This window comes from Thermobia domestica, chromosome 17 (genome assembly GCF_964235325.1).
Source record: "Thermobia domestica chromosome 17, izTheDome1.hap1.1, whole genome shotgun sequence".
Taxonomy (NCBI): Eukaryota; Metazoa; Arthropoda; class Insecta; order Zygentoma; family Lepismatidae; genus Thermobia; species Thermobia domestica.
Genome location: NC_137470.1, coordinates 86,661,835 through 86,681,952, shown reverse-complemented (window position 1 = coordinate 86,681,952; position 20,118 = coordinate 86,661,835). Strand labels below are relative to the sequence as shown.

Below are 20,118 nucleotides of genomic sequence, written 5' to 3'. Positions count from 1 at the left end.
CCTTTTTTTTTTCATATCATTTTTCTTATTTCAGATTTCACTCCAGATCAGTTTTTGTCATACAGTATTTATACAGACGAAAATTGCCTTATAAATAAGAGAAAAACCAGAAACAGGTATCTTTCCTCTCTTATGTGGTGTTGATTCTTTCCTCCATCAAGCGCTGAACATGCAGGACCTTGGCAGACGAGCTGCTGGCGACAGCTCGAGACAAAACATCTCTCCCCTGTAACTCCAAAGCTTACTGTAGTGTTTTCACTTTTCAGAGGACAGTACCGAGACCGAAGCTAGTCTCGATCCCGATCTTAATTCGAATTTGAGACCGAGCTGTGCTTTTCAAAATCGAGACGAGACCGAAACTCTCAGCCTCGTCTCGATACAATTCTGTGGATGGTATCAAGACGGAGAAGAGTCTTGGTCTCGTCTCTAATTTGGAACCGAGACAATACTCAGTCTCGTCTCGATACCATCTCTAGTGTTTTCTATGACATACATAATATACTGTAGTGGTATGTATAGTCTGTATACTGTAGTGCGTATGTATTGAGAAAATGTATTCAAATAATAAAATTTAAGTCCCCGGTTAACACGAATTTTTTTAACACGAACTCCTGATTTTTCAGCCCCTTGGAATTCGTGTTAACGAGGCTTTACTGTAATATGTAGTTCACTAAACGCTATATGTTTATAGTCGTTATATATGTACGTGTATAATATTTTTATATATATTCCAATGTGACATTTCTAATTGTACTTTTGTTACGTTAGGTGGTAGAGCAGCCTATTGCTGAATCTCGCCTCATGAATAAAGGCATTTCATTTCAATTCAATTCAACTATTATTAATATACATTTGGTACTTTGGCCAGTTTGTTTTATTTTGTGAAATATTTCTAACGCTATAGTGAAAAACATACTTGGTAACCCATAGTTGACTGAAGCTAGCGGAGGAATTTTGATAAAGTAAGTTTTATTCTCTCCCTTTCCAAATGTCAGACACACAAAACCGTCCACAAGGGGTTTCATGCAATACAGATATTATTAACTAGCTGACTTTTTTTTTTTTTCGCAGGATAATAGATAAGCTTAATGCGAATTATCTGTTGAAACATAGTTAAATCGTTTTTTTTTCCATCCGGAAACACCGAACATAAAGCTAAGCGTTAAGCATTGTAATTCCCTGGCCCCTTGCCTAGAAATTACATTTCGCAAACTCACTGTGAAATTCGTTTCTTTAAATTTCACAACCCGCTCAACTGTTTTCTAATTTTCGGAAATTGTTAAATTCATCACATTTCACGGAAATTGTTAGGCCATCCGAAATAAGCCGCTAAATGATTTAAACTTAAACTGAAAGCTAGCTAAATAGCGTTGTCACACCCGAAAACAATAATTTATCTTTTCATAAAAAGTATTAACACGATAGCACATTTTTATGCACTGGATAAAATTCATCTCTCATTGATTTTTAGCAGATCTTTAAGTACACAGTACATTTACTTAATATTTAAACAGGCTTCTTCTTAAGTCCAATCCCCAAATTTGATGGGCAATAAATCGAGGACCGAAGGCCTGCATACTACAATTTTTCATTTGTTTATTAAGCTTCACATTCTGAGAATCGTCTGAGTTTCATCGATCTCAAGTAAATAGGAATCCGTAATTTATACCGCGAAGGTAAGTCTAAACCCAAAATTTAACGGTCAGTGACTGGGATTCCAGAGTTTCCGACACCGTGTACGATTTATACTATCCTCCTAATGGATTTCTAAAAGTCAAATGAACAACAACCGAAAGACCTATCTAAAGTAAAATATCCATTAATCAATTTTTGCAGAATACGAGATTAATTGGAATAGCCTAGCCTCCCCACCTGAGGCATTTACGTCACAAAAAAGAGAGAGAGAGAATATTTAGATAAGAGAAAGATTACTGGAATAAATGGAAACAGCAGACACTGCCTAGGACACTAAACAAACACAGAACATGTCCCATTCATGATACACTTTTACTCAGTTTTTAGGATGTACAGGTTAAAACACACCGATAGAAGCCCTCAAAAGTCTCTGAGTTACGAAATTTTTCAACCATTCTATTTCGGCAAACCTTGTAGTAGATCTACGATTATCCTCTTAAGGAAAGAGAAAAAGAAAGAAAAGAAGGAAACCATCCCGACTTCCGAAAAGTGATCTAAAATTTACGATGAGCCTGAGGTACGTACTACGATAGTATTACCTCCCGTTGACAAAGGTGGAAACATATAAGTTACTAATAAAACTGGCTGGGAACAGTTTTGGACCTCACTGAAATGCACATTTAGTATCTAATTTATCATAGAGACTGATTTCTAATAAATAAATTGTATGAAATCCGAAGATGCTTATCCGTGTTACTTGTTTAAAAAATGTCTTCAAACATAAAATTCTTTTAACAATGTGGACAATTTTCCTGACACGAATACCTGTACACTCATAGACGAAAGGTGAAATTGGGCGCGGACCAGCTTTAGTTTCATGATTGTCCTTGGAAATACTCGAACATAGAACTTCAAAAGAGTATTTTTTTAAGGCGATAACCGTTTTAACATTATTAAGGAAAAATAAATAAGTATTTGCAAATGCATCAGACCAGTCATGGACATTTGGTAGTCAGCACCTGACACGACCTCTTTGTATTCCTAAGCAATTTCTTACTGGGTTTAAAAAATTACAAATAAATGGTCCACCCTACACACAAATGTTCCCCTGTCGGTATTTACATACTGCAAAATTTCATAGAATTTTATTTATTAGTTTAGAAGTTTCCAGATAAATGGTGCACCCTGTAAATAAAATTCGATGAAAATTTTTGAAACATGCAACTAGACAGAGGGGAACTATCTCACATGCCACCCAACTGCATGCCAACTTAACATTAAGTTATATTTTTACGGAGAGGCTCTCGCGTTTGATGCAAGCTGTCCCAGATTCTATTCCTAGTGGGATTACTCAGTCGAAAAACTGTAAGTTTTCTTAGGCCAACCATTTTGAATGATTTTCAAGCATTTTCTTCATTCACACTAGGCAAATGCCGGGATGGTACCTAACATAATAGTCCCAGGCTGCTTCCTTCCTTCCCCAATCCTTTCTTCCTCTCCAACTCCAATGGTAGTGTGATCGCCAACGGACGTCATCAATCAGTGATGGGCTAACAAGTTAATAGGTGACGGAGGTCCAGAAATCTAATGCCTAATCCTTTAAGGAGCGAATATAATGAGCTATTTACAGTGTTCGTCATTCATGTCTGTCTGTGACACGAAATACGCTGGCAGAAATGTAGGTTCCTCGCTGATTATCGAAGTACTAGAATTGTTAAAACTAATTTCAACCCCAAACTACAGCAATATGTTTCAAATCTCTAACAAAATTCACAGAATGTCCTATAAAAATCTGTGTGTGTTTAATATATATATATATATTTAGAAAAATATGTTACATAAAATTGAGGAGAACTTGTTTCTTTATACTTTGACTTATTTCAGCTGTAAGCAAGTGAGATGATTGAAAATTAAAAAGAGTATGTTCAACAAAATGGATTTTTTTTTCTTTTTTACGAAGGTTATCATAGAATTTTTATTTAAGTCTATCTTTGTGGGAAGGCAGTCGTGAGTTGTGATATTTGATAAACTTCAACTGCAAGAATGGGAATTAAGTGTAAACCTATATAAATATATACATCATATTCTATTACAATCGAGTTTACTCATTCTCGATTAGTTTTATCCAAGAATAGTGAGAATGGCTGTGAAACCGCAAAAAGTATTATACATACGCCATGTTCCATGAAAATCTAATATTTTCATGAAAAAAAAAAAAAACTTTGGATTATAGCTTTTAATCTGAGGGGGAGAATAATTCATACTACATTAGGGGGCTAAATTCAGCTCTAATTCTTGACTGATTTTAATGCCAAGCAAAGGCTATTCCTGAAAGAAGTCAAAGAAAATATACATAAAATTGTATCAAAATTGAATGAGTTCTATATAAGTTAATGTGGAAATATAAAGAAAGGCAAAAACAGGGGAAAGTAGTACCACTACTTTATTCCTTACTGATTTCAGCCCCATCCAAAGTGAATGCTTGTGAAACCTTAAAAGAACATGTAAGACATATAGTCAGGGCCGGATTTCCCAATAGGCCCGGGCCTATGGGCGCAAGCTCCCAGGGGGCGCACGGCCGAGAGAAAAAAATAACAAATATTTAGAAATAAAAATAAATAGCCATAACTTAACATTATTTTTGAATTGATTAAAAAAATCAGGCTAATAAGGCATTCTGATTTTGAAGATCATTGGAACAAATAATTGTTGGTAAAGTTACACTATTTTTCAATATTATGCATCAACTTCGTTACAACATTGATCTCAAACACGGGAGAACTGGCTGGTTTTTTTTTTTTTTTTTACTTATTTACTTATTTTTTTACTACACAGTTTTTTTTTTATTTATTTGCCCAAATGGCTAAATTGAACAAAACCAAAGTTATTAACCAATCTTTTGTTAATACATTAACGGTATTTTAAGCCCAGAGCCAAGTAAATTCCTCAAAAACCTTGCAATGATAAAATTGCATCGTGGAGTGGTGTTTAACCAATTAACATATAGGCCTGATATAATTTTTTAATAAAGGTTTTTAGGAAAGTAACTTTAATCAGACTAGGGGGCGGAAAAAGTTATTGGGCCTAGGGGCGCCAGAATGCTAAATCCGGCCCTGCATATAGTACCAAAATCGAACAGTTGTAGCGAAAATGGTCGTGAAACATAATTTTTAAATGGGAGGCGGAGGATAATCTATCTCTCAGCCTCTTCTAAAAATGTGAGATACATGAGAAGAGTTTGCAACTTCGCTTAAAATGTAGTTGTGCGAAGTTGATTTTCTTTAGAAAATGTTGCTTTAATCTGATTCTATAACTTTACAGCAGGGGCAATCCAAATGAAATCGACCAATGATGCTTGCTGACAAAATTTAGTTTATTAATTTTTTACCTAAGTCTGTACCACATTCAAGGAGTAGAAAGCAGGTATTCATTTATTTTTTAACCGCGCAGGTTTTGTCGTTGCGGCCATTTTGTATAGGCGCCTGAGAGTATTTTGAACTTTTCAGAGGATTTCGTTAAACGCTGTTAACGTTTTAGGTTTTAAAGATAATGAGTTCAAACCAAAACCATATGAAAGTTAATGAAATGGACAACATTCTGTGTTCTGTAAACATTGAGACGTACTTCAAAACGTGGAAAGAAGAAACTCAACATTGAGGTTGGAAACCTAGAAATGGCCATTTTGGAATGTACATTTTTAAACAAAACAAAACAAAAAAGACTTACCTTCAATTTTTTGTCTACATAGAGACCAGATAGCAGACAACGTCCCAAGCAAGTTTCAGATCTGAGAACCACATACTTAATTTTTTGAGAATTTTTAAACATTGCAAATTTTCGAAAATCGTGTATTTTCACCATCAAATATCTCAAGAAGGACACAAGTGAAAAATCTCAAAATTTGCACAAAATAGATGATAGTTGTTCGGTAACAATGAGTAAAATTGCATCAGTGAGACTTGAGTAGTTTCTGAGTTATAAGTTTCTTCTTCACTGGGACTTAATATCATGAAGCGCCATGAGGAGTGAATAAAAACTTTGTAGCAAAAGTAAAAAAAAACACGACAGTAATGTTTAATGGGTAAAGTATGCATAATTTATGAATCATATCTTGTACAAAAATCGGAACCCCACTGTTATTTCTTTTCTGCCTATAGCGCTGCTGTTAAGACATCAGTGAGGTAAACAGCTGACTAATTTGTGTACAGAGTATATTGAAAGTACGACTTGTAAGAGTTGTGAACTCTGTGGGTATAAATTTTCGGAGAACCTTAGTGATTGGCACCCACACTTTGTCATTCGTAGATAGTTTAAAAAAGATTCTTGGTCCATGGGGATGGAAAAAGTTAATAAAAATATCGTTATTTTCCTAACTGATGTCTTTAATTTTCCCAATCCACCATTTCTCGTCGTAAATACAGGCTATGGTATCATTAGCTGCAAATGACAACATGCTATGTTCTCCATAATATCTGATTTGTGTTTACGTCAGAGGTGTAAATCTATGATATGATCTGGCAATGATAATTCTATTACGGGTAGCAAATCTCGAATTTCTTGCTGTTTGACAACACTTCTGATGAAACATACAGATGGTGATCAGAAAAATGGAAACACCTGAACGAAATTGCAACTTACCAGATTAATATGGTGTCGGGCCACCTTTCGCCTTCAGAACAGCCTTGATGCGACGTGGGATGGAGGCAGAGAGGTCGTGAATGGTAGCAAGTGGAATTTTACACCATTCCTCGTGCAGGGCATCGCCCAGTTCTGTCAGAAAGGATGGAGGTGGAAATCGTCGCCGGAATCGTGTTTCCAAGACGGACCACAGATGTTCAATTATGTTGAGATCTGGGGATTGGGCGGGCCAGGGGAGGTGTTGAACTTCATCCCGATGTTCCTCAAACCACGCTGCAACAACGCCAGCTGTGTGAATGGGTGCATTATCATCCTGGAAGATGGCGTAATTGTCCGAGAACAACATCCGGACCATAGGATGCAAGTGGTCTCCTAAAATTGCGACATAATCGTTGGCAGTGATTCGTCCGCTAAGTGTGACCACAGGACCCAATGAAAACCATGATATGGCGGCCCACAGCATCACCGAGCCGCCGCCATGTTTCACAGTTGGGCGGAGACACTGCAAATCATAAGCTTCTTTGGGCGTTCTCCACACAAACACGACCCGTGGTTGGGAATAGGGTGAAGGATGACTCATCCGACCATATCACACGTTTCCAGTCCTCAACGGTCCAAGTTGCATGGTCGCGGCACCATTTGCGGCGTGCAAAAGCGTTATGGTCCCTGATGAGCGGTTTGGCCCGTGCAACACGACCCCATAAGTTCATGTCATGTAATTCGCGGCGGACTGTGATTGTCGAAACAAGGTGGGGGAGGTGCTGATTGAGCTCCTCCGTCACTTGCTCCACAGTGGCACGACGGTTCTGCGTGACAATGCGCTTTAATACCCGGCGTGACCTGTCACTCATGATTTTCTTCCGCCCACTGTTCCGCTTCCCCGATGTGGTTTTCCCGTGTGTTGTGTAGGCCGTCATCACCTTCGACACTGTCCCACGCGACACACCTAACACAGTAGCCACTGCCGTCACACTCACTCCACATAACCGCGCACCAACAATTTGCCCTCTTTGAAAATCTGAGAGGTCTCCCATTTTACACTACCTCCGTCTGCTGCAGCCACTGGACACTGCTGTTCCACTGCGCCTAACGTAGTATGGAGATCGACCTAACACACCACCACCAACGGTGCGGCGCTGCGGGCGCCACGACACCACTGTCACCCATACATCTGACGTGTTGCCAACTACAGGTGTTTCCATTTTTCTGATCACCATCTGTAGATAACTTGTATGTCTGAGATACTATCAACACCAAACCTGTACATCTGTTGGGCTGTTAAAATCGCGAATTTCACATCATTGCAACAACTTATAACTCAGAAACCACTCAAGTCTCACTGATGCAATTTTACTCACTTGTTACTGCCCAATCATGGTCAATTTTGTGCAAACTTGAGATTTTTCCACTTGTGTCCTTCCTGAGATATTTGATGGTGAAAATACACGATTTTCGAAAATTTGCAATGTTTAAAAATTTCCAGAAAATCAAGTATATGATTCTCAGATCTGAAACTTGCTTAGGACGTTGTTTACTATCTAGTCTCTATGTAGACAATTGAAGATGAGTCTCATTTATTTAGTTTCAAAATGAACATCCCAAAATGGCCATTTCTAGGTTTCCAACCTCAATGTTCAGGGCCTTCTCTTTCAACGTTCTGAAGTACGTCTCAATGTGCACAGAGCACAGAATGTTGTCCATTCCATTAACTTTCATATGGTTTGAACTCATTATCTTTAAAACCTAAAAGGTTACAGCACGCGCCTATACAAAATGGCCGCTACAAACAAACCTGCGCAGCGAAAAAATAAATGAATATCCGTTTTCAACTCCCTGAATGTGGTATAATCTTAGGTATATAAAAAAAATTTAAAAATAAATTAAAAATGAATAAATTTTGCCAGCAACTTTTGACCTGGAAATTGGTCGATTTTATTTGGATTACCCCAGCAAGAGTTTTTGGTAGTTGTCATTACATGTTCTTGCACTTCGATAATTTTAAGCAATGTTGCTAACTTCATAGACATGGTATTTGTTGCAACAGTATGAAGAAAAAGCTTAAGATAGTAATGAGGAGTAGTGAGTACAGAAGAAGTTAGTGTATCTATTTCCAGGATGATTTTTCAGGAAACTGGACCAGAGTATCAAAATCTAGAGATTGTAACATAGCCCAAAGAATAGAGGAAAACAATGTTCTTGTTACGTTTTACAATTAAATTGCTGATAGCGTGATAAACAAGCCACGAAGATGGCCTTTTTGTGTGTGTTAGTTTATGCTTTCGTTGGTGTTGTGATGGTATTAAAAATATTTGTGGGGAAAAAAAAAATGGAAAGTAAAGTGAGAAACTAGCGTGAAGTTGAACAGAAGAAATTTACTATTGTGTTTCCAGTATTTCGGACAATCCTTATGAATAACGCATAAGTCAAAGGAAAGATACGTTGTCACAATCACGTCAATGAAAGATACATAAATACTACTGAAAAAATATTACGTACTATCTACGTAATATAAGAATTCTATCCGCTTGTTATTCTAACTCTACGCACTCACCAATGAGAAAACCACGGTCTGGATTATTTAAAATAGGTAACACACGTAATAAAATATACAACAGGGTGGAGCGAAAAAAAAAATCATTGACTTGCACAGTGCCTGACCGAACAATGGTTGTCGAATTCGTTTCTAAAAATGTATAAAAGTACTGATAAACCAATCAGCGGTCTTCAAAATTTTGATGTTTACAGATATTTATGATACTGTAACCTCCTTAGCTTGCAACACTGAAAAATAACTGTGCTATTGTTTTTTTTTTTTTTGTTTTTTTTTTTTTTTTAAACATACAGATTTGAAATATCTAATAACCTGAGATAGTTCCATTTAAAACGGGCGGTAACAGGATCGGTGAGCCGAATTCGGAAGCTCCTGGGCTGCAAAGTTGAGGAACACCGCCTCTGTTGCCAATCCGGGCCTCTCCATTGCCGAGCTGGGTCTTCATGTATATCAGTCTTCATTTCTCAGACGATGGGCTACTTGTCCTCCAAGTTTCGTTCAGAGCCGGCTAGTAACTACTGAGATGTAAAGTACCACATACACCTGGAGTCAAAGTATAAGCTTCCATATGTTTACGGCTAGGGTTAAGAAGGCAACTTTATATTGGGCTGGCACTGTTAATTAGATGGTATCGTGGAGTATCTCAAACAATGTTTCGTTGTTCATATTTGCATGTTATAGAATTACATTCACTTAAGTCAAATAGTTTAAAAGTTACAATGCCGTTTCAAGGTAAATGATCCACCTTCTGCATACTTTAATAAACTTTCTTCTGAGTGCACTACCTGAAGATGAGATTTACCGCCTACAATTTTCACACATTTTCTTAAAAAAACAATTAAGCATCCACTGATTGGTCAGGCACTTTAAAATTCAACCTTTTTCCTCCACCCTAATATACTGCCGTGCTAAGCGTAAAGGCCTTAACTCTTTCACATACTTTCGAGAAAATAAGCAAAACGCGTTTTGGCTTAGGCTGTACGTTCAAATTTGCTGTATTTCCGTAAAACTTTATTAAATATATTTTCACGATCTCAAATTTGTGTGGTAATACAGTTAAATATTTTTGTTTATGAATTGCCACTTAAGGTCTTTTTGCTTAATTTCAGTTACAGTTTTGAACATAAGATAAACACTAATGACGTCATTACCCCCTACCTATTAGTCAAACTACGTCAATTTCACTTTAGATAGATTCAGAATTGTACTACGAACATTCCCATACCAATATCTCGATTTTCGAAAAATGTGGAGTTAAGGTCTTTTCGCTTAGGACGGCAGTATACATACATGTTAGTTGGAAAGAATGCAGATACACACTTACTCCAAGATTTAATGACGACGATAATATATCGATAAAAACTAAGTCTTCGTTCTTATCTTCAGCAATTAAGTGATATATGTTAATTTGAGCTGAAATTTCTGCTGTAATCGAACAAAGTACTACTAACATTTATTTGTTTGTAAATGCAAATATGAATACAAGCCCAACTACAGAGTTCTATTTAATAAATATATAAGTTTATAAATTAAAATAATAAGTGAACATTTGTGCGTTCTTTGAATAATTTCATTATAGGAAGTCCCCCTTTGCACACGGACGATGATTTTAATATATTTCAACTTACTTCTTGCAGCAGACCAACCCTGAACTAGTTTTCTTGCATGGCACTTATATTACTATTTACATAACTCAACATTACCTAAACGGTTGTTGAAAATGTTGTTTGAAGAAATAATAGACTGCGTCCTCTGCGCCTCTCCTAAACTCTGACTGTTAGAACTGAATAATAAATCAAAATCTGGTACATATTTTGGGTAAATCTTTCGGTCTGTTTTAAGTCATATGACGAGCACATCTTGAATATACGCTTCGCAGTTTTCATGCAGAATTCTGTACGTATGTCTGTGTTTTTAATGTGCAAGGATTTAAAAACTAATTCCACTTCTCACAAGATATCCTGTTCTATATACTCCCTTCGTCAAATTGTCAACGTTACTACTACTTGGAATCACATTTGATTTAATTTTGTATTTAGCATTCCATTCAGTACCAAGGCTATATGAGACGTGAACCTATAGCTTAATATAAAATTCGAACTACATGAGCTCCCACCGGGAATCGAACACGGGTCTCGCACGCCAAATGCACGTACGCTAAGCGCTTACCCACGAAGAACCAAAAGTAACAAGCAGTTATATTTCTTCTTCTCTTGCGTTGGTTATAAAAGACAAGCCTTAATAATAAACGTGGACTCCGAAACACGACCGCGCCTTAAATCCGTTGCAGTTAGCAGGTGCAGAGACCAACATGTAAGATCAACCCTCAACAGTATAGGCCGTTCCCCAGCACGCTATCTCGCCCCCAAGAGAGCTAGATTACAGGACTACGTCATTGATCCCTGCTATACAGTTTGAGCATTAATTATGGTGAGTTTCCTTCGTATATGGAACACACGAGCAGGTTTTAATATCTAGAAATGAGCAATTTCATAAACACAGTTGCTGAAATGTAGAAAATTAATGTTAACCAGTACTTAATGCTCGAAGCTATTACATCCCATGAAGAGATACGCCCTGCCAAACCGCTTTTTAGTTGAATGATATTGGAAGCGCAATTGGCTCTCATAAGAACTATTTCTGGCCAGAACTCTATACTTCTTCAAAATGAAATTCACAATTGGACGGTGTTATACATCAATTGACCAAGTACCATTTTCTGATTTTCGAGAATTCTACATCAGTGTGTAGGAGGCAATGTAAATAATGTAAAAAAAAAAATGTTTGAAACCATACTATTCGTTTAAACGTTCAGAAAAAGCTATTCGATTACGTGCCAAGAACTGGATCGTAATGGTAACATGTTTGTTTCCTTCAGTATCTCAAAACCATGTTTTGGCGTTTGGTCAATTGATGCATAACACCGTGCAATTACGCGCTCTAATCATTCGCTTACATGAGAAATTTCCTAAACATTATAAACAACAGTTCAATTTACCATTTCACTGAAATACAATTAGGAATAATTCAGGAACTTGTTGCTACGGCCAATTCACTGTTCCGTTGGATTGAAATTTAGCATTCCGTTCAGCAACAAGACTATATGACACGTTGATCTACAGTTTTAATAAGGAATTAATGTGGCATTTCGCCAAATTGCTAGTTTCCTATTTTGCTCAATCAAAACAAATAGATGAAATGCGTAAATTCTGTGCTCTTGTCACGAGGGGAAATACTTCAAACAGCTCCATACAATATAAAGTTCTGCATACGTAAAAGTTCATAACTCACATACGATATTAAACTTATTTTCAGTTTTCTAACTGAAAAATGTTCAAGAAATTGCCTACTATTGATGTGATAACGAAAAAATCTAAACTGTGGAAGTTTCACTGGTTTCCAGATATCTATCTATCTCTCTATCTCTCTCTCGCTATATATATATATATTCAGGTTGGACCATTTATCTTGATAAGCCCTTGTAACTTTCGAACTAACAGACACAAGGCGATGAAATTTCGTACCATGCAAATACATACAGGGGAACAATGTTTCCTGTACTCATCAACACCACAGGATTAGAGGTGTTGTCAACCCGACATAAAGTTTTATTTTTTCAAGTGGCACTACGTAAAGTTATTACATATTCTAGATTCACATGTAAGGTAAACACTTGAGAATTCCACACTTATTATGCAATGTTGCAAACTACGGACCCTACAATATCACAAATTCTGAAAGACAACTTAATTCTGGAGGGTTCTGCAAGAGTTATTATGTAAGTGAAAAAAAATGAAATAGTTCAGTTTTACGTCCCATGGTTATGCCGGTTAGGCTAAAGCAAGGTTTGAAAAAAAGCCCGGGTTTATTTGAGAAAGCCCATCCTACCAATGTGGGTTTTTCGGTTTTTTTTTTTTTTTTTTCGAAATATTTCAATGTCTTTGGGGTAAAAATGTTAAAATGTGAATTATATTTCAAGATTATCACTGTCACAACTTGCAACAATTTTCTATTCTCCGCTGTTTTGAAAAATGGCCGCCATTTTAAAATTTTACATTGGATTGCCGAGAAAATCTATACAGCAAATTTAGAGCATCTCGTGCTCCTAGTCTGAAAATTTCAATTTGAAAAACCAAAAATTGTGCTTTGTAGCGTGGATAACAGCAATTTGAAAAAAAAAAAATGGCCCCCATTATGAAAGTTTACGTTGGTATGCCGCTAAAATCTATACAGGAAATTTAGTGTGTCTCGTGCTTGTACCCTGAAAATTTAAACTTAAAAGACCGAAAGTGGTACTCTGTAGTATGTGTAGTACACCAGGGGCTGTCAGAGCTGATGGAGGTGAAATATTCGTCTAATGATCTAAAGGACGAATGAACAAATGTAGATCGAATCATCTCAGGAGCCTCAGTGACATTCGCCAAATGTTTTGTTGAAGCACACTTCCGATACTTCGTGCGAGGAATTACGGGAATTTCCCGAGCACTTGTTGCAAGACAGTTCTTTCCAGAAAATTAATTTAAAACAAAGATATAATTCATATTTTATAAAGTAAGTGTTTCAAAATGTCTTAAATGAAATTAAATATTTTCCAGCGTAAAATAAATGGTTTTATTGTTGAAGCATTTACTTTCGATGCTTTGGCGTTCAATTGCGGGAATTTTCCGAGTACTTCTTTCACGACGTTTTTTTCCTTTTTCTTTCTTTCTTTAAAATGCAGCATACTTTCTTTACTGTTCATCGAAACTTCAATTATATAGTAAGAAATTTTGAATTGAGAACTTGAAATAGTAAGGTTTACGTAGTCTTCGGAACTCCGAACATTATGCTTTTAAATTTGACAAGAATTTTTACGCTATTGCTGGTGTTGATTCTACCGAATGCTTATTTGTCGAGTTGCCACAAATAACTGAACTAAACTTTTGTTCTTGGAAAACAACAAATTTTACTGAAGAATACTTGTGTTACCATCAAAGGTAATAAAAAATAATACTAGTAGTTTCACTAATGCACTGCATATTTATTGGTAATACCTGCACCTATGGACTTAAACCCGTCAAACATATGAGGGATAACGTCCCACGGCGTCGCCGAGCACACTATTTACGGAAAGTATTTTCTAAAATATAAAACTGCATATTTTACTTCAAACAGGCTACAAGCATAGTACATACATTAATTTGTTTTATAAGTATCTCAAAATGAGGTAAGATTCCTTATTCATTCAGAACTTTACAAAGGTGTTGTATACTTTAACGCGAAAGCATCTAATTCACCCAAGGACTGATAAAAATCACTTTCAATGTAATCACCTTAGTTGTACCAACAATGTACTAACAAAAAGCTCAAAAACCCAGATGGGTTTTAAAGTGGGTATTTTCAGGTGGGTCCAAACCGAAAAACCTACCGGTGTTTTTCGGACTGGGCCCACTTGGGTAAACCCTGGGCTAAAGGTGACGTTGGTGCTGAGAAATGATGAAATGGTGGAATGAAGAAAGTGGGAGAAAACGGGAGAATCCGGAGAAAACCCACGAGGACGGTGTTTGTATTATGCAAGCGACACGGAGAGGGTAACGCATATCCAAAGTACCCTAGTATCAAATACTATGATCATCATATGATATATATCGCACAAATAGAAACGAATTTACAAGGAATTGAATCTGACTTTCTTCAAAGAACTTCAATTCGAGGAAGTGTTTACATAAGTACCACATCCAATTATGTAGATAGTTTTCAACAGACATATAGTTCACAATGTTGTCCAGAGCAACTTGATATCGCAAACCGTTCTGGAGATACGAGAAGGACCGTTAAATTTCATATATTGCTTAAAACGGTGTATTTGTGACAACTTTTCAGAACGCTTTTCTATTTATGACATTACCACAATTACTCACGTAAATATAATTACAAGTTCTCGGAGTTACATAATTTTAAGCAGTTCCAAACTTTACCAGCATTTACCATATCTCCAGAACGGTTTTAGATTTAATTTGTTGTAAAGAGAATTATAATATTAACTTGTATTGAAAGCCATTTATGAAATTTGATAAAGTACGTATCTACCGAAATAAGAGCTTTTGAAAAAAATCAAATTTTCAATCCCTTGTATTTCTGTTACTATTCAATTGAAATTCGTCATGTCATGAACACAATATCAGATAATAAAATACTTTGGATAAGCATTGCCCTGTAGTCTCATTTTCCTTATCACTATCGTGTTGTAAATTTGGATGTTTGTGATACTGTAACGTCCTCAGTTTGAAACGCTGATTAATAAATTTAACATTGTAAGTAATTATTATGATTATTATTATTATTATTATTAATAATAATAATGATAATTTACAGCTGGTATGATTTTTTGCATCCTAATTTACTACCGGTAGTCCTATCTGCTCATTCGTTCCAATTCGATAATTATGATTTTAATATTAATATTAATTCTTAACTTTTTCCTCTCCCTATTTATTTTTTCTTCAACAACCCAAAGACGGACAGTGTAGGTTCGAAACAGGACTTTTTCTTTTTAGGAATTATTCAAAATATGCAGGTGGTAAGTACAAGTAATGCAGATAGTAGAAACAGATTTTCAAGAAAATTCGCATTTCGGAAAAAATCCGGATATCGCAGAAAATCTAAATTTCGGAGGAAATCCGGATTTGGAAAGAAGTTGCTATTTTATACATAATTCGCATGTAAAATTATAATTTCTCTTCAATATAATAGGGCATACGGAATCTAGTTTGTGTAACTGTGTTGATTGTTCCTTTCTATACGAAATTATCAATCCAAATGCTATAGAAAACTTTATAATGGTAGAACATCCATTCAAAGTTTTTTCATATTACTTACATTTCTTTAAGTGCAATATACTAATTTCCATATAATTGCTACTGTTCTCAAAATTAGTTACCGGTTCTGTAATGAATAGGGTAAAATCTTTCAGTTTAATGTCCCAGGGAGACGATGATTAGGGCAACTGGATGATGGAAAAATTGGTGAGGGAACGAAATACCCCGATTCACGGACATGATATTGTCGACCAAAAACTTACTGAGCTGAAGATCGAGCAAAGGATTTAACAAACCAGAGGTAAGTGCTATACCACTGAGCTACCGTGTCCTCCATGACTGTCGTACTTCCGTTATATTTGTTTTCGGCAGGATCCAAAGAACTAAGTAACACATGATTTATGTTTTGTGGAAAACAGTAAAAAAAATTTAGGCTATTTGTATGATAAGTTTAAAACCCATGATTTTCTTTTTAATCTAGGAGTCATGCCATTTGGAACATTAAATATAGCACGCGGGGACTTATACTTTTATCAGTAGCGTAGCGTGGTATTCCAAAATGGGGATGCCAAAGTTAGCAACTTGTGCGATAGAATACTACTGCAATCAGGTATACAGGTACATAGCTATTTCGAGGGAAAATATTGGGCCATAAACATTTTAGGGAGCTAGGACCCACTAATTGCGGGCCTAGTGGGACATACAGAAGCAAATGCGCAGATTACGTTAGAAGCCAGTAAGCAATTGTCTCCGCTGCTTCTTGCCAGTACCGTTGTGACGAGAAAACTAGGTCCTAGTGTTTTATGAACATTGGTTTCTGTATAGTACCCTTTACTTCTTTCTCGTAGCCAGCTTTTTTCTCCGCATGCCATAATTCAATCTCGTTTTTTTTTCTTACAAAATATGTCGCCCCCTAGTAATTTGTCATCTTGGGCCCGGACCTCAGAGACCGTTCGTGAATATTGGCTTGAGTGTATATATATCATTTGAAGATCCAAATAAAAAAGCACTTAAAAAACTCTGAGACTTACTTCCGTGTGTCTATTTCGTTTTCAGATATCCAGATATTGAAAGGCCCAGGCAATTTTGCACGGGGGCGGGGCCAGGCAATTTTGCTGGCTCTCTTGGCCTACCAGGTCGATGACCGTGATTCTACAGAATGCTTTATATTTATGCTTGTGTGTGTGTGTGTGTGTAAGAGAGAGACGCCTCAAAGAGTTTCTGGCTGCGCCACTGGGCATACTATGTAATGATGAAGATTAATAGTTTGGCTTTAATTACGATTACAATTACAATGCATTTAATCACGATTAAAGCACAACTATTATTATATAGATACTATCATTTACGTAAGTGACATGCTTCAAAGAGACGTTTAACCATTTCTGTTTTATTCGATTTCCCTGACGTTAGCGCTCGTACGTTCTGTATAGTACCTAGCTTAGTTCAAAATAAATGGAGTTGGCAATACTTGCGACTGGGATGGTTCTAGAACACAGGTCCTCCGATATAGGTTAGTTCTTTTCTGTACCAAAGTTTAATAATTAATTCATGTAGTATTGCCGAACGAGCGTAAGCGAGTGAAGGCGGGTTAGAGCCCAGTAGGGCTCGTCGTTTTCTGCCCTTATTACAGCTAAATGGGAAGGGGGACCTGTGTTCTAGAGCCTTGCCCTTACGACTACGTTAGCATATTATCTAAAGCAATGTAGGGTTGAAAGGGACGAGGAGCAAAAAAGAGTAGTTGGGCATACGTATTCGACAGAAAGCAGACGAAAACCCCGATGCTTGCAATAGACCTGGAAGGCCAAGGAACTTAGCATACGACAAGAGGAAAGACAGAAAATGTGCATCTTAGTGATGCCCATGCGTAGGTTCAGTTTGTCAAAGTAAGGCGAGAGACCGCATTCTGAAGTTTGCAGTGGAAATAATTGTGATAATTACAAACAAACAATTTACATATAATGAAATACGTACTTCATCTCATTAACTGGGGATGCCAGGCATACCGGCGTTCTCTTATGCTACGCCGCTTACTTTTATTGCCACCGGAAATGTCGAAATTACTTAACACTGGAAAACTGCCGCTAACTTCCGAAATGTTATATAACTAGAATGTAGTTAAGCACGATTTTTAATTAGAATAAACGAGCTTCGATGGTAAGGGAACAGGATACTCCTCTCTCTTCCCTTTCGTAATACATTTGCACAAAACGTACCCAGAGATAGCAAATCTTCAAGGATTAGACAAAGAAAAGGGTTTCCCAACTAGAACTTGAATACTGCCTCACTTCTATAGTTTTATTTTGTAGAAAACAAACGAGTAGCAGGATACTCTAAGGATGAGAAAAAGGCGCAAAACTATAGCGTTATTAACCTCTCAACTTAGTGCTCTCAATAGCAATCTCTGGAGATTACTCTTTGTGGAAGGTTTTCCCGATGCAACACAAACCTCTTCTAAATATCTTCAGAGCTTAAAATACATAAAATCGATAACCCTAACTAGCAGTAACATTGTCAAACATTAATTCCAATGTTTGATAACCCGGCTTCGACCAAATATATGTCATCATTTAGATCATAGAAAAAGGAAATAAAACACGTAAACACTTCGTATCGTAAAATTTAATTTTACGAGCAAGATATCGTACCTAATGGAAAAATGTCGAAGAACGTCAAATTCCATGTCTTTACACAGTGTAACGTTCAGAACTATGGCCAAAGCCAGTGGCGTACGCAGGAATTTATTTCGGGAGGGGTCCAAACTCAATATCTGTGTATTTTATATTGAAATTCCTAAACTTGTCCCAAAAATTAGGCTACATTTACACAAAAGTTGGAATTTCGGGGGTGGTCCGGACCCCCAGGAACCACCCCCTGCGTACGTCCCTGGCCAAAGCTATCTCAAGTGATCTGAACAACTACGTTAATTAAGTAAAAGCAATTACATACACTAACTTCATTATGAAATCTTAAGAACTATTGTCATAATCCTTCATTCAAATGACGCTTCGGATACCAAGAACTTCTAATATAAAATTACACTATTCGCACCTGATACAATAATGCCCACCCTCCTTCCGAGTCTATTTCGGAAAATTCAATTTCGATATTACTTCCTGCAGTGTCAGTGTCCATTTTATGCGCAAACTGATAACCATTAATAATCAAAAATCACAGTCACCAATCCACGAAACACTCCAAATTACAATATCAACATGTCTTTCAAGTACTCGGATATAGGAGACCTCTTACGGGAAATGTTGTTATGAATGCCGGAACCTAAAAAAGAATAACTACACCAGCGCCATTTTCATCTTCAATGCTTCAGCCCACCAACATTGTAGATAATTTTACCTTTCAAAAGCTTAGTTATTCTCAAATAAAAGGACAAACATTTTAGCAGTATCTTTGTGTGGACAGACGTGTATATTGCAAAATACACGGTATATTACAAAATAAGAGAGTTGTTTATACCGATTATTATTATTATTATTATTATTATTATTATTATTATTATTATTATTATTATTATTATTATTATTATTAATAATAATAATAATAATAATAATTTACAGCTGGTATGATTTTTGGCATCCTAATTTACTACCGGTATTCCTACCTTCTCATTCGTTCCAATTCGATAACTATGTGATTTTAATATTAATATTAATTTTTAACTTTTTCCTCTCCCTATTTATTTTTTCTTCAACACCCTAAAGACGGACAGTGTAGGTTCGTAACAGGACTTTTCTTTTTTGGAGTTATTCAAAACATGCAGGTGGTAACAGGGGTGCCCACAAGGGGGCTATGACGCAAACTGCGTCATTGAAATATTTGGGGGGCTTAAAATCTATATAAATATGATAGAGGAGGTGTAAAAATTAATCGAAAATATTTTATTTTTATGGAAGAACACCTACGGATAGACAATTGACGGGGGGGTGCGTCATGGGCATGAGGGGGAGGTGGGCACCACTGGGTAACTACAACGAATGCAGATAGTAGAATCGGATTTCCAAGAAAATTCGCATTTCGGGAAAATCTGAATTTTTAATAAAATTCAGATATCGGGAAAATCCGGATTTCGGAAAGAGTCCGGATATCGCAGAAAATCTGGATTTCGGAGGAAATCCGGATTTGGAAAAAAATTGCTATTTTATACATAATTCGCATGTAAAATTACAATTTCTCTTCAATATAATAGGGCAAAAGGCAACGTAGAACACTATTTGCATGAACACAAATCAACCAAGAGATTTTAAAACAACGCATATGGACAACAGTATTGCCACATCTCGATCCAATACAACTTTGTGGTGAACAAACACCGTATGCGTGGGTTTCCTCGGGGTTCTCTCGTTTCCTTCCACTTTCTTCATTCCATCCTTTTATTCATTACTCATCATCACCCTCTACTTTAGCCTAAGCGTGGGACGTAAACTCAAACTCAATCCAATACAGATTTGTTTTTATAAAGTCATTTGGAAATTTGAAATA

General features: G+C 36.5%; 1 protein-coding gene across 3 annotated transcripts in view; it reads right to left on the bottom strand.

Annotated features, from left to right (window-relative positions):
- The window catches only part of LOC145673807 (tyrosine-protein phosphatase non-receptor type 2-like), a 281,317-nt gene extending 262,430 nt beyond the window's left edge, over window positions 1-18,887 (bottom strand). For 2 of the 3 annotated variants that reach the window (XR_014128818.1, XM_081743574.1), the window contains exon 1: window positions 18,673-18,885. Coding sequence is in view for 2 of the 3 variants with exons in the window: in XM_081743574.1 (XP_081599700.1) it covers window positions 18,673-18,756 (84 nt within the window). In the remaining variant the exon portion in view is untranslated. Of the gene's footprint in view, window positions 1-18,672 lie in introns of all 3 variants that reach the window. The other variant, XM_081743573.1, reaches the window with a different exon arrangement.
- Between the last annotated feature and the right edge of the window lie 1,231 nt (window positions 18,888-20,118).